Here is a 15,699-nt window from a genome sequence, read left to right on the forward strand (position 1 = left end):
CAAAACAAATGTTGGAAAAGTATGCTGTACATTTATATAATCAATCCTATCTAGTTTGATGATTCTATGACAAACGGTGAATTAGTTATTGATTTCTAAATTTGTAAATGGTTTTTGGCGAATGTCTGTTGAATGTCCGAATGTGTGAATATAAAACCAACTTTACCTCGGTCTTTATGAGAACGAGCTGATCCAGTAGTCTAAAGCCAATAGCTACTAAAGACTATTATTATAGTCACCAATAAGATAGTGACTATAATAATTAGCTTGCACTGCAATTGTGTCATCGGCTATGTATAGGTTAGTCAGAGAAGACTCACAGGCGAGTTACATGGCGACATCAGCATTCCAAAAATACTGGAAGTTGTGGCGAGCTCGGGCTGTGACTGTAAAAGAGATCAATGAGATAAGAGGAGAGGAATTCCTGTTTCACTGAGTGCTTGTGGGTAACGATGTTCTGGGTTGTTCAGAGGACTGAATGTATGTGACTGGTGAAGACACCGAATAGAAGTTCTCGGTGAACCCGTTTCAATGAAGAAACTTGACATTTACAGAGACAAAATACACGAGTCATGCTTGCGGAGTTCAGGAGTTTGAGACAGACACCACGATTTGGAACAGCGCGCCTAACCTGGGATCTGGATGAGTCCGTTTTAAGTGGGATATTCTGTCGGCAATTCTTTAATGTCGAATAATATGCAGCGAAAACTGGCAATAAATTATTAACCAATTTATACCGTCAAAACAACGCTTGTTCAGCGGCGTTATCAGTTTATCGTTCAGCCAACCAGCAGCAAAATAGCGAGCGCTGCCCTACAGTGTTAAAGGGACACCGCATGTATTGACTAAATTGTTGTCGTGACATTTAAGGTTACCATCACATGCCATTGTCGGACCTGGATTGACTAAATTGCCATCATGTCATCCGGAGCGGAGAAGAGGCTGGACACCCGGCTGAAAAAGTTGGAATCGCTGATCAGAGACCCGAAGTCAGCGTTAAACTTGGAGAGTTTACTGGTAAGTTTTTAACAACAGGACAACATAACTGTCAAGAGAGAGGAGCAGCATGGATTTACAGTAGCATATCATCAATCTATGAGTAGCTGATCAGTCAAACGTCCATCTAATCTATTAGATGGTGGTAGTAATTTTTCCTCTTTATCTTGGCTATTCAGGGATTTTGCCCCCAGAGTTAATTCACTCTTATAACATCTTGTGGGTGTGTAAAGCACATGTCAATAATTTAGTCCAGTACAGTACACTACCGTCACATGGAAGGACAAATGTTTTGCTATCATCCTATACAACTATAGTGATTTAGATTGAACAGAGCCTGAAGCAATAAGGTTCCCATCATCTTGCTCTCCCCTCATACTAGAGGGAAGATTGCACTTCGTTGCATCAGGTGTATGGGACACAGATCTGAAAATCTGGCTCCAAGAGTTGGCCTATTTGCTAAGTCAACCTGTAGTAGGCTCAAGTGTTAAATAAGTACAAGAGGTGAGCAACCACCCATGTTTGTCTCCCTGACAGCTAGCAACCTCCTCTGCTTGGACAAGCCCCTTGTGACCACCTGGCTGGCGGCCATTTTAGAACTTGACCTATCAAGGAATGGACCGTAGATCTCTCAGAAAGCAACCTTGTGTGGATGCAGCTCTTTGTTAGCTGATGTCAGGGGATAGGGGAGTCACTAGGTTTTTGTTCTAGCGTGTTATCAGTGCATTCATTTGACTTAACCTCAGCACACACCCCTTAGCCTCAGGCAGTGGCCTAATGCCCTGAATCTATGGTATTTCCAGGGTTTTGGATCATTAAAAAAAACATGCTTAGTAGGTGTCTATAACATCTCGACTATAATTTACTTATAATACAGTCAGGCATTTTTATTTTTTGGTGGCACACTTAATTTGCTAACCAATGAAGCGTTTTAAAATAATTCACAGAAAAATGTCTAGACTGGATGAACATGCTTTTCTAGATGAACATGTACTCACTATCCATTCCCCTCATTCCATGTCTATTTCAGTTCACAGATGTGATGCTTTAACTTGAGGAAATGGTTTAGGATTACACCTCAGTTTTGGATTCAACAAGTCAAATCAGTAGACCTACACACTCTTATAATCTCTTTCAATCCCTCCCCCATAACTCCCATGAGCGGATTTAACATGTTTGGAATAAACAGATTATGTGTAGGCAGATTGTTAGGCATATTAGGTCATTATGAAATTAAGGAAGAAACCGATTAGCTAGCTAACTCCATAGTCCGACTGTCTCAAATCTGGGCCTGTATGTGTCTGAGTAGGAGGACTGATTTAGGATCAGTTTTGCCTTTTCAATCACAATGAATAAGACCTGATCCTAGATCAGCACTTCTACATAGAGTCCCCAGAGAATCTACTCTTGAGTGTTTGGTTGTAAGAAAAAGTGTCATGTGCTCCACAGACATTGATAACAAACCCATACTTTATCTACATCAGCATACTGCAAATAAAGGGATTGGCAGGTTGTTGTGGTACACCCAGCACATATGATGATATAGACTATGACCTTAGTAGCTACACAATAATGGAAGCTACTAGACAGTATATCAGAGGAAGCTATTGGATATGGATATGCCTATAAATCTTCTTCCATTTTTAAAGGGACACGTCAGGATTTTGGCAATGAAGCCATTTTATCTACTTGCCCAGTCAGATGAACTCCTGGATACAATTTTTATGTTTCTGTGTGCAGTTTGAAGGAAGTTGCTAACTAGTATTAGAGCAATGACTGGAAGTTGATGGTAACAGCTAGCATGCTTAAGGGAAAGGGGGATACCTAGTCAGTTGTCCAACTGAATGTATTCAACTGAAATGTGTCTTCCGCATTTAACCCAACCCCTCTGAACCAATGAGGTGCTAAGTGATAGCATGCTAGGTATCCACTATAGGTTTCAATCATTGTGTATCTGCTGATGATGGAGATATGGAGAAGAAACCACATTAGGCTATTTGAGAGTGACGCAACCTAATGGTCTTGTGTGAAATTGACGACACATCCAAAATTACCTGCTTAATGGAATAATTGTGTTGTTATTTTGGGTTGTCATGAGTCACTGTGAGAGGAAGGCCCATTGAAACCCTCACAATAGACCAATAGTGTGCGCTCACTAGATCGTAATCTAGGACTGTCATGGATCCAAATATGGGCATTGTATTTTACACTATCGGCTAGTTGCTATTCCAGCTATGCTAAGCCTCTCTTATTCAACCATTCCTAAATTGTTTTTTTTACAATGATAATACATGTTTGTGATCAATTAATCAAATATCCCTCAATCCACCTGACTTAGTTAAATGAATAGTTTGGGATTTTGGCAATTAAGCCAATGCTTGCTGATCCCTTAGACTTTGTCATTGTTTGGGGACCAGCATGCCTAATTTTTAGCCCTACAGAACTGGGTCCTGTTCAGTAAGGTACAGCATAGCAAAACATTTCACAACACTAAAATCTTTGTTCTTATTGGACAAGTTCAGATAGCAGTACATCCGTTTCATTCTTTATCAAAACATTTTCACCCAACTAGCCTAAACACTAACCTGTTTTTGTTTCATCCAGTGCTCTCATATCACTAAGGATACCCAACTGATTGTGATTGTGATTTTAAAAAGATATTTAGAAATCGCCCCAGAAACTACCTTCAACTTCCTTCTAACAGCACGCAGAGACCTATACATTGTATCCATGAGTTCATCTGACTGCCAAAATCTCAAACTATCCCTTTAAATCACAAGAGTGGTAGGCTATCAGCTGATTCAATTTAGTGATATGAGGGCACTGGATGATACCAAAACAGGCTAGTGTCTACATTAGTTGGCTGACAACGTTTTGTTGAAAAGTGAAACTGGGATGTACTGCTATCTGAACTTGTCCAATAAGACCGCAAAATGTTTTGCTAATGTTTTGCTATCCTGTGCCTTACTGAACAAGTCTCTGTAGAAGGCCTAAAAATGAGTCATGCTGGCCCCCGCTGCAGAGCACCACACCTCAGGAAGCTGAAAGCACATCCTGGCATTGAGCATGGAGATAACCCACCCTGACCACACAGTACTATTTCCTGTTTGTTTACGCTTGTTTTGGTGTAGTCGCTGGCACTCATCGTTTGTGAGGAAAACAAGCAGGAATACACGTTTCAATGAGACCTGTGTCTCCTGAGTAAGTTTACCAGTCCGCTTGTCCCTGTATTTGTTTTATATATTCATCTTACATTCAGTCAAAATGTACAGACAGGCCTGGAAGGAGGTTTGAGATGGAAATGTGATAAAACTAGCGATAAAACTTTAAGGGTCAAATCCTAAAGCATGAAACGCACAGAGAATCTGACTGCCGATAGGTACTACCACAGAGACCTTTCCTTCTCTTGCTAGAACAAAAGACGTACCTGCTGCGTACCGACGAACCTGACCTTTCTACTTTTAGAATCGCAATGCTCGGCAGTGGCCGACAACCTGACTTTGAGCCAATCAGAGAGCACTTCAACCTCCACGTGGGGGAGCTGACAAGAGGGACAAGAAAAAGGAAGAGGGCACTTTTTCCGGTCTAAACCACCCACCTTTTCATCAGAATTATAAAACTATAAAGCTGCATAATACATTTATTTTTTCTAGAACAAGTCTTTACATCTTTTACATATAGCTAAGGAGTTTTCTGCTCAAATATTTTTCTGTTTGTTAGCTTTGATAATGTGCCCTAGCTTATTAGTTAGCTAGCTAACGCTAGCTTGTTAACAGGCAGTCACACAGACTTTATATGAAACAAATGGGGTGGTAAGTGCAGCACATTGCGCACACAATACTAAATGCTTTACCAAGCTAGCTATCTGGCCACTGTAGTAATATTATGATTAAATCGCAATGGATTTCCATGAAGCATCTGCCCGTAGCTGGCTGCCGAGAGTCAATGCGGGGCGGCAGGTAGCCTAGGGGTTCTAGCGTTGGGCCAGTAACCGAAAGGTTGCTAGATCGAATCCCAGAGCTGACAAGGTAAAAATCTGCATTCTGCCCATGAACAAGGCAGTTAACCCATTGTTCCTAGGCTGTTATTCTAAGTAAGAATTTGTTCTTAACGGACTTGCCTAGTTAAATAAAGGTAAAATAAAAAATGCAGTGTATTTTACTTTACCTAGCTAGCACAGCAGCTAGCTAGCTAGTAAATCATGCTAACCATTTAGCTAATGTTAGCCTGCTAGCTAAAAATGTATGCGATGATGGAAGGTGAAATTGTTGGCCATCTTGCTAGCTAGTTACAGTGCCTTCGGAAAAGTATTCAGACCCCTTCACTTTTTCCACATTTTGATACGTGCCTTATTCTAAAATTCATTAAATAAAACAATTTCCTCATCCGTCTACACACAATACCCCATAATGACAAAGCGAAAACATTAAAAGCAAAAAACATAAAAACCTTATTTACATAAGTATTCAAACCCTTTGCTAAGAGACTGGGAATTGAGCTCAGGTGCATCCTGTTTCCATTGATCATCCTTGATGTTTCTACAACTTGAGTGCAGTCCACCTGTGGTAAATTCAATTGATTGGACATGATTTGGAAAGGCATACATGTGTCTATATATATAAGTTCCCACAGTTGGCAGTGCATGTCAGAGCAAAAACCAAGCTATGAGATGAAAGGATTTGTCCGTAGAGCTCAGAGACCGGATTGTGTCGAGGTACATATCTGGGGAAGGGGACCAAAGCATTTCTGTTGCATTGAAGGTCCCCAAGAACACAGTGGCCTCCATCATTCTTATTGGAAGAATTTTGGAATCACTAAGAGTCTTCTTAGAGCTGGCCAAACTGAGAAATCGGCGGAGAAGGGCCTTGGCTAGGGAGGTGACCAAGAACCCGACGATCACTCTGACAGAGCTCTAGAATTACTCTGTGGAGATAGGAGAACTTTCCAGAAGGACAACCATCTCTGCAGCACTCCACCAATCAGGCTTTTATGGTAGAGTGGCCAGACAGAAGCCACTCCTCAGTAAAAGGCACATGACAGCCCTCTTGGAGTTTGCCAAAAGGCACCTAAAGGACTCTCAGACAATGAGAAACAAGATTCTCTGGTCTGATGAAACCAAGATTAAACTCTTTGGCATAAATGCCAAGCATCACATCTGTAGGAAACCTGGCATCATCCCTACGGTGACGCATGGTGGTGGCAGCATCATGCTGTGGGGATGTTTTTCAGAGGCAGGGACTGGGAGACTAGTCAGTATCGAGGCAAAGATGAACGGAGCAATGTACAGAGAGATCCTTGATGAAAACCTGCGCCTTGGTCTCCTCCTTTTCGACGACCGTAACGTACGTGTGTGTGTGTGTGTGTGTGTGCAAATGGTGTGAGGTGGTAAGGCAATAAATAGGCCAAAGTAATTACAATGTATCAGATTAACTCTGGAGTGATAGATGAGCAGAGGATGTACAAGTAGTGATACTGGTGTGCAAAATAGCAGAAAAGTAAATTAAAAACAAAAAGAAGCCTTGGCCAGGTCGATGAAGACGGCTGCACAGTACTGTCTTTTATCGATGGCGGCTATGATATCGTTTAGTACCTTGAGCGTGGCTGAGGTGCACCCATGACCAGCTCGAAAACCGGATTGCTCAGCGGAGAAGGTACAGTGGGATTCGAGATGGTCAGTGATCTGTTTATTAACTTGGCTTTTGAAGACTTTAGAGAGGCAGGGCAGGTTGGATATAGGTGTATTACAGTTTGGGTTCAGAGTGTCACCCCTTTTTGAAGAGGGGGATGACCGCAGCAGCTTTCCAATCTTTTAGGATCTCGGACGTTACGAAAGAGAGGTTGAACAGACTGGTAATAGGGGTTGCAACAATGGCGGCGGATAATTTTAGAAAGAGCGGGTCCAGATTGTCTAGCCCAGCTGATTTGTACGGGTCCAGGTTTTGCAGCTCTTTCAGAACATCTGCTATCTGGATTTGGGTGAAGGAGAAGCTAGGGGGGCTCGGGCAAGTAGCTGCGGGGGGTGCGTAGCTGTTGGCCGGGGTAGCCAGGAGGAAAGCATGGCCAGCCATAGAGAAATGCTTATTGAAATCTTTGATTATCATGGATTTATCGGTGGGGACTGTGTTACCTAGCCTCAGTGCAGTGGGCAGCTGGGAGGAGGTGCTCTTGTTGTCCATGGACTTTACTGTGTCCCAAAACTTTTTGGAGTTAGAGCTACAGGATGCAAATTTCAGTTTGAAAAAGCTAGCCTTTGCCTTCCTGACTGACTGCGTGTATTGATTCCTGACTTCCCTGAACAGTTGCATATCGCGGGGTCTATCTGATGCTATTACTTTATTTAACCAGGTAAGCTAGTTGAGAACAAGTTCTCATTTGCAACTGCGACCTGGCCAAGATAAAGCATAGCAGTTCGACACATACAACAACACAGGGTTACACATGGAATGAACAAAACATACAGTCAATAATACAGTAGAAAAAAAGAAAACAAAGTCTATATACAGTGAGTGCAAATAAGGTCAAATAAGGGAGTTAAGGCAATAAATAGGCCATGGTGGTGAAGTAATTACAATATGGCAATTAAACACTGGAATGGTAGATGTGCAAAAGATGGATGTGCAAGTAGAGATACTGTGGTGCAAAAGGAGCAAAATAAATACAGTATGGGGATGAGGTAGATAGGTGGGCTGTATACAGATGGGCTATGAACAGGTGCAGTGATCTGTGAGCTGCTCTGACAGCTGGTTCTTAAAGCTAGTGAGGGAGATCTATTGCAGTCTGCCACAGGATGTTTTTGTGCTGGTCAAGGGAAGTCAGGTCTGGAGTGAACCAAGGGCTATATTTGTTCTCAGTTCTACATTTTTTGAAAGGGGCATGCTTATATAAGATGGTGAGGAAATTACTTTTAAAGAATGACCAGGCATCCTCGACTGTGTGCTAAAGCAGTGAGTAAAACAAACTTAGGGTGGAGGCTTCTGATGTTAACATGCATGAAACCAAGACATTTTCATTTACAGAAGTCAACAAATGAGAGTGCCTGGGGACACGCAGGGCCTGGGTTAACCCCCACATCTCCTGAGGAACAGAGGAGGAGTAGGATGAGGATACAGCTATAGACTATCAAGACTGGTCGTCTAGTGCGTTGGGGACAGAGAATAAAAGGAGCAGATATCTGGGCGTGGTAGAATAGATTCAGGGCATAATATGCAGACAGGGGTATGGTGGGGTGCAGGTACAGTGGAGGTAAGCCCAGGCACTGAGTGATGATAAGAGAGGTTGCATCTCTGGACGTGCTGGTTATACTGGGTGAGGTCACCGCATGTGTGGGAGGTGGAACAAAGGAGGAATCTGAGGCATGTAGAGTGGGACTAGGGGCTCTACTGAACTTAAACAATGATAACTATCCTAAACAACAGTATAGAAGGCATATTGACATTTGAGAGTGTTACGGTTTTCTTCCGGTGAAGGAGAGGAGGACCAAAATGCAGCGTGGTTAATTCGATACATCTTTAATGAAGATGATACACGAACAATACAAAACAATAAACATAACATGAAAACCTAAACAGCCTTATCTGGTGCAAACAAACACTAACACAGGAACAATCACCCACGAAACGCTCAAAGAATATGGCTGCCTAAATATGGTTCCCAATCAGAGACAACGATAAACACCTGCCTCTGATTGAGAACCACTCCAGGCAGCCATAGACTATTCTAGACAACCCCACTAACCACAATCCCATGACCTACAAAAACCCCAAGACAAAACACATCACATAAAATAACCCATGTCACACCCTGGCCTGACCAAAATAATAAAGAAAACACAAAATACTAAGACCAGGGCGTGACAGAGAGAGACATAAAGCGAGGCATAAAGAAATCACAGGTGTTGATTGGGAGAGCTAGCTAAGACAACAACGGGTAAGACAAAAGCAGCTAATCAGCTAAGAAAACAACAGGTAAAATGGCGATAAATGGGCAGAGGATTGGTTAACTACACACAAGGCCTGAGTTCGGGGCCGACAGATAAACAACGTGGAGTACCGTGATATGAACAGTCCAGCAGGCATCAGCTATGTAGCCAAGTGATCATAGGGTCCAGTGAACAGCAATAGATGGAAAAAGGGAAGCTGCGGGGTAGTCGTTGCTACGCTAGTACGAGGGAGACACGGCGTCTAAAGTTAGCAGGCCGGGGGTAAGTAGAAGCATCTGCGCCGACGCTGGGCACAGTGGATGGAATTACGTCTGCGGGACCAGTTGTGGTGGTACGGCGGGGTGCCGTGGCGACAAAGGGACCGGGCCAGATGGCGGAAGAGGTATTGTAGTTGTAGGAATTTAGTTTGCTAGCTGGGAGATGCGCCTGGCTCAGGGCTAGCTTCGGGGCTGGGTCACTCGGTGGCAGCTAGCTAGCTTTGATGATTAGGAGTAATGGTCCAGGGTTTACGGCAGGAATACGGCGTTGTAGTGGAGAAAACAGTCCGAGGCTGGCAGGTGTTAACCAGGCTAAAAAACGTCTGGTGCCTGTGCAGAGGGTAAAGGCCGCTAGCAGTGGCTAACATTGACTAAATAGCTAGTAGCAAATGAGCTGCTTAGCTTCTGATGGCTAGCAACTGATGGAGGTTTTGGCTATAAGGTCTAAAAACAAAATAGCGGGTTACCGGGAGGTATATTTAATTTTAAAATATAAAAGAGATTGAAAAATAAATTGAAATGTATACAAAAAAATACAAAAATTAAAGGGAGGACGACGCCATCTTGGAATTGCTGTATTGGAATATAGCTGTGGCCATCTGGCTAGTATCAACAAGGGTTTTCTACAACAGTAGCAACTTTAGCGCAGTTACAGTAACTAGTAGGGCTGCAGGATTTGGACAAAATATCTAATTGTGATATTTGGGGGGGGGGGGGGGGGCATAAATTGCAATTTATGAATTGCAGTTTTTAAACACGTGAGTGTAAACTTGTTAATTCCATCAGACATGGTTAAAACAACTGACACTTCTAAAATGAGATCATATTCTGAATACATACCACAGCTAACCGAGTGAAATACTTTCCAACATTGTTATAGGCTGTATATGATACCATTATTACACCTACATATTAACAGACAAATGTTTAACATGATTATCAAAATATAGTGTGCTATAAGCACAGTACTTATTAATTAATTCATAACATTGAGTTTATTTTATCATTAGGCATATGATTTCTTAAATTAAGTTCATTTTTAATTCAGGCAGCCATAGGCTGCAGATGGAATAGGAAGCTTATGATTGTGTAGAAGTAAGTTCAATCATTATTATAATGGAATTATAAGTCAAAGTGCCTTAACCTACCAGTTGCAAGGTGCAGCCAGTGTCCAAAACATTGTAGTCTGGTCCACTCATTCAACGCAACGTTTCAACTTCTCCCTTCATTTTGTTATAGTGTTGGGATGGCGACTTGGGAGAAATATCTGCAAGATGGAATCGTGTATCTCCTGTCAGCTTGTTTATCATCTTCTTGAAGCTGTCTTTGCTGACTGTGTAGATAGGAGACATGTCTTTGGTCACGTTATAGGTATAGCCTCTGATTTCCATGTGTCTGTGGCATGTTTTATATTCAAATGATTGAATACATTTGTAGTGTCGTCGCCACAACTCCGAGGCACTTTTTGCACAACACCTGCATTTGGTCGCTTTGCCTATAGCCAAAATACTGCCATACTCAGTAACAGTGTGTGGGTAAAATCACCAGGGAAGCCAAGCCAGGTGGAAAAAATACATATTACAACCTATGTGTTGTGATAATTGCGTTGTTTGCTCTATAACCTGTTAGTTCAATCATATGTTACAACAAACAGTTACATGACCTACAGCATGGCCAAGCAAGTTAATGTCTCTGACATTTTTGGACCACATAACAACTATTAAGTTACCACAGGTCATAAAGAAAACAAGCACTGACTACATTATCCAACACCATTTCAACTTCAACATCATCTAGTCAACTATGCTTAGTCTAATACAGTAACAACTAAAAGATAACAAATGATTTAGTCCAATCAAAGTAAGCCGAATATGATGTGGAATAATACATCTAGCTACATTTTAAACTTCCATCCTTTCAGGCCAGGGGCACAATGTATGAATTTATGTTTGAATCAGAATTGTTGTTATAATCATTGGCCAGTACAGAGAATGAAGTAAAACCACAAGTCAAACTCCCTATCTCCATCCATGACTAGTTTAGGAAAGAGATGATTTTAGCTAGATGGCTAGCCACCGGAGGACAACAACGCAACGATTCAATGACATTTGTCTTCTGATGTGATTTGTGTGAAGCCAAATCCAAACTGGCTTCCCTTCCCTTGTGCCAGGACCGTTCATAGCAGCGTTCACTCAGTTTAGGCACGCTACGGGCGGTAACAATGTCATACTCTTTTTGACCAGACAGCATCAGATAGATGGGCTACTCATACTGAGACAGAGGGGCGCTCTTTCGTTCGATGGGATGCTTTCTCCGGTGAGATACATTCAGTCTTGCGATTTGAGGGATATTTATGAAACCCAGAGAGATAAAAGGTAAATCATTTTGTATGTTTTTTTCTTTGGTACATTTTTTGGGGAAGCCTGGCTCACTTTAGCATCCATGAATACATGCCACTGGCCATACCACTGAAGATGCACCCTTCTTTGGCACTATATCAAAGGTCTTGTTAGCACCAGCAGCACTCATGTTTCTGACAAGCACTCTGTGGTATAGCTGTTCTCTCCTCACCAGTATCTAACTGCTCACTCTTAGCGGGGACACTTGTAATGGGACAGCATGCCATGCAGAGAGTGAGAGAAACCATTTGTGATTGGTCAGCATCCTCTGCATGTAGAGAGGGAATGATGGGGTCTAGTTTATCGCGTTGGAGGAGGTACCGTAGTCTAGTTTTTGTTGTATTAACAGAGTGTGTAAAAAAGGAGAATCACAGCCTACAGGAGGGTAGCTCTCCAGGAACAGGCTCTCCGACCACCAAGCAACAGACAGACATGCATTGTCAAACACTACTGCCACCTTCTGGTTTGGAGTATTTTAACTGAGTGGCTGACGACTTCAAGGTCATTGCTGTGTGAACACGAGATTGGCTACCGAAACTGTTCAGAGTTGCTAAGTAGCCACCCGTGTGACAGTCCTACTGGTGTGTCTGAGCCATTTGATGAGTACTCTGGATGTAGATTTAGGATTCGTCACTATTACAAATAGAATACATGTAGTCAATGACAAAATGTATTCCGTCACAGACCCACACAGCTGCTAAAATTAAATGGACCCTGAGCTCCTAGAAATGCTGGGTCAAGTCAGAGAACTGTTCAATAAACCATTATAGCCTCTGAGCCCCGGGTCTATTTCCACACACCCGGCCTGCACCGGGGGACATCTCTCTCGCTCCCTTTTTCTTTCTCTCACTCTATCTTTAGCTCTCTCTCTCGCTCTTTAGCTCTCTCGCTCTTTAGCTCTCTCTCTCTCTAGCTCTCTCTCTCTAGCTCTCTCTCTCTAGCTCTCTCTCACTCTCGCTCTTTAGCTCGCTCTCTATATATAGCTCTCTCTCTATATATAACTCACTCTCTCTCTCTCTCTCTCTCTAGCTCTCTCTCTCTCTCTCTAGCTCTCTCTCTCTCTAGCTCTCTCTCTCTCTCTCTAGCTCTCTCTCTCTATAGCTCTCTCTCTCTGGCTCTCTCTCTCTCTCTCACTCTCTCTTTAGCCCTCTCTCTCTCACTCTCTCTTTAGCCCTCTCTCTCTCTCTCTCTTTAGCTCTCCCTCACACACACACAAAAGGCTAGGAATTGTTCCACATGCCAGGGAGAGCCATCCTAGACCTGGCCACTCACATGGCTAGAGTTAAGGGGGGGACATTTGATGCTGTGAGAACATCCTCCCTTCCCCCTAGTTGACTCCACTTGACCCTCCCTCCACATTCCTGGAGGTAATAACTTGAAATGTTTCAAAACTTTTTCTTCCTACTAAACCCATGGTCTTAAGTAGCATGGAGTCCCTCACCACCCACACATCCCCCGTGGGTGTGGTATTTATAAACTACCCTCACTCTATATACTACCAGCCGGCTGTGGTGGAGTGTAGACAGGACCTGGAAAGGACAGGCAGGAGGTCTGCCTTATATCACTGTGACTTGTTTTGGAAGGAGATGTTGAATGCCCATGCCCAGATGGCCATCCCTCTAGGAGGTTGTTGAAATGCCCAGATGGCCATCCCTCTGGGAGGTTGTTGAAATGCCATGCCCAGAAGGCCATCCCTGTTACCCCCTACTTCAAAGGCCGAACTCCACTAGTCATTGTGTCATTTGTTTGTTATTCTGTCTATTAGCAGACTCATCTTCTCTCCCAGCTGTGTTGCATTTGGGAGAACGCTGCTATGAAGGGCAATAAGAGATATTGATTTCATTAGCCTAGTCATTTTGACCTTTGCCTTTTTATTCATTAATTTGATGGTATAAATCATTGAGTTGTTTGCTGGAGATCAGAAAGAAGACAGAGGTTATGTTCCATTGTCCATGCTAGCGTACGACTTGTCCATGCTAGCGTACGACTTGTCCATGCTAGCGTACGACTTGTCCATGCTAGCGTACGACTTGTCCATGCTAGCGTACGACTTGTCCATGCTAGCGTACGACGTGTCCATGCTAGCGTACGACTTAGAATGCATCTCCAGCCCAATACATTGCTTCATTCTAAGTAGTATGACTGTTTGGATATCGGAACACAGACCGTTTTGGTTAGAAAGATTTAAAACTGATAGCGATATTTCAGCAATTTTACATATTTTGATCATGAGCTTTCAAGGTAAGTAAACAAATGTGAAAACATGTAATCACTGAACTTGCCCTTTAAGCTTGTATTTAGCAGGTGAACTGAATTATTGGCTTAATTAGATTCTATAATAACGCATGAAAACCATTTCAAACACATTAAATTGATTGGATTTATTTGACTTTTTCCGCAGGATTCCATGAATGCCTTGGCCCTGGATTTGGACTACCCAGCGCTACGGAAAAACAAAAACATAGACGCCTTCTTAAACAGATGTAAGATATATCATTGCTTTGAGGCAGACCTTGGTAATAAGATGCTTTGCATTATCTGAGGTAGCAAGGAAGAAGGAGATGGCAAAAGCAAGCAAGTGTGTTGTATGCGCTGCTATGGTGATTCAGAAACAGTGCAAATCAACATCCAGTAGAAAAAGTACAAATATTTTAACTCTGGCGCCAAGTCCCATCTACCGTGGCGGCTGATGGCATTCACTGCCAGGTTCAACGGCATTTACCTTCATGCTCTATCTCGTACCATCTAATCTAAACGCAGCTGAAGCATGGAGATATCCAGAGCACATAAATATGGCTCTATATTTAATATTGCTCGACTTCATATCTCCTTAATTCCTGGCTACTTTCAACATCGTAATCCATTGTCATCTTTAGTGTGCATTTGTAAATTCACTCGGATGTGTCAGTGCGCTCTGGGCCATACATAATTCAGTGCGTTGTCAGATAGTCCTTGTGTAAATTCAGAGCGTTTCGCTCTCAGGAGTGTTCAGAGCAAAACATTGGAGGCTCAGGCCGAGGAGTAGGGTTTATCCGAGCATTGTGACCTCACAGCAGCAGTCAAGTACCCAAGCTAACTGGCTAAAGTTGCTTAACTTCAAGCAAATCAAATCAAGCAAATCAAATGGTATTTGTCACATACAACAGGTAGACCTTACAGTGAAATGCTTACTTACAGGCCCTTAAACAACAATGCAGTTTTAAGAAATTGTAAAAAATAAATAAAAGTAACAAATATTTAAAGAGCAGCAGTAAAATAACAGTAGCAAGGCTTTATACAGGGGGTACCAGTACAGAGTCAATGTGGAGGCTATATACAGGGGTACCAGTACAGAGTCAATGTGGAGGCTATATACAGGGGTACCAGTACAGAGTCAATGTGGAGGCTTTATACAGGGGTACCAGTACAGAGTCAATGTGGAGGCTATATACAGGGGTACCAGTACAGAGTCAATGTGGAGGCTTTATACAGGGGGTACCAGTACAGAGTCAATGTGGAGGCTATATACAGGGGGTACCGGTACAGAGTCAATGTGGAGGCTATATACAGGGGGTACCGGTACAGAGTCAATGTGGAGGCTATATACAGGGGGTACCAGTACAGAGTCAATGTGGAGGCTATATACAGGGGTACCAGTACAGAGTCAATGTGGAGGCTATATACAGGGGTACCAGTACAGAGTCAATGTGGAGGCTTTATACAGGGGGTACCAGTACAGAGTCAATGTGGAGGCTATATACAGGGGGTACCGGTACAGAGTCAATGTGGAGGCTATATACAGGGGGTACCGGTACAGAGTCAATGTGGAGGCTATATACAGGGGGTACCAGTACAGAGTCAATGTGGAGGCTATATACAGGGGGTACCGGTACAGAGTCAATGTGGAGGCTATATACAGGGGGTACCGGTACAGAGTCAATGTGGAGGCTATATACAGGGGGTACCGGTACAGAGTCAATGTGGAGGCTATATACAGGGGGTACCAGTACAGAGTCAATGTGGAGGCTATATACAGGGGGTACCAGTACAGAGTCAATGTGGAGGCTTTATACAGGGGGTACCAGTACAGAGTCAATGTGGAGGCTATATACAGGGGGTACCAGTACAG

The 15,699-nt window shown here is 42.9% G+C and overlaps 1 protein-coding gene across 6 annotated transcripts in view; it reads left to right on the forward strand.

Annotated features, from left to right (window-relative positions):
* The first annotated feature begins 257 nt into the window (after window positions 1–257).
* The window catches only part of LOC110529374 (rho-associated protein kinase 2), a 64,983-nt gene continuing 49,541 nt past the window's right edge, over window positions 258–15,699 (forward strand). For 2 of the 6 annotated variants that reach the window (XM_036984758.1, XM_036984757.1), the window contains exons 1-2: window positions 258–1,017; window positions 13,993–14,074. In XM_036984758.1, coding sequence (XP_036840653.1) covers window positions 919–1,017; window positions 13,993–14,074 — 181 coding nt within the window. In that variant the 5' untranslated portion in view covers window positions 258–918. The remainder of the gene's footprint in view (window positions 1,018–13,992; window positions 14,075–15,699) is intronic. The other 4 variants (XR_005052775.1, XR_005052776.1, XM_036984760.1 and 1 more) reach the window with 3 other exon arrangements.

Source organism: Oncorhynchus mykiss, chromosome 8 (genome assembly GCF_013265735.2).
Source record: "Oncorhynchus mykiss isolate Arlee chromosome 8, USDA_OmykA_1.1, whole genome shotgun sequence".
NCBI classification, from domain to species: domain Eukaryota; kingdom Metazoa; phylum Chordata; class Actinopteri; order Salmoniformes; family Salmonidae; genus Oncorhynchus; species Oncorhynchus mykiss.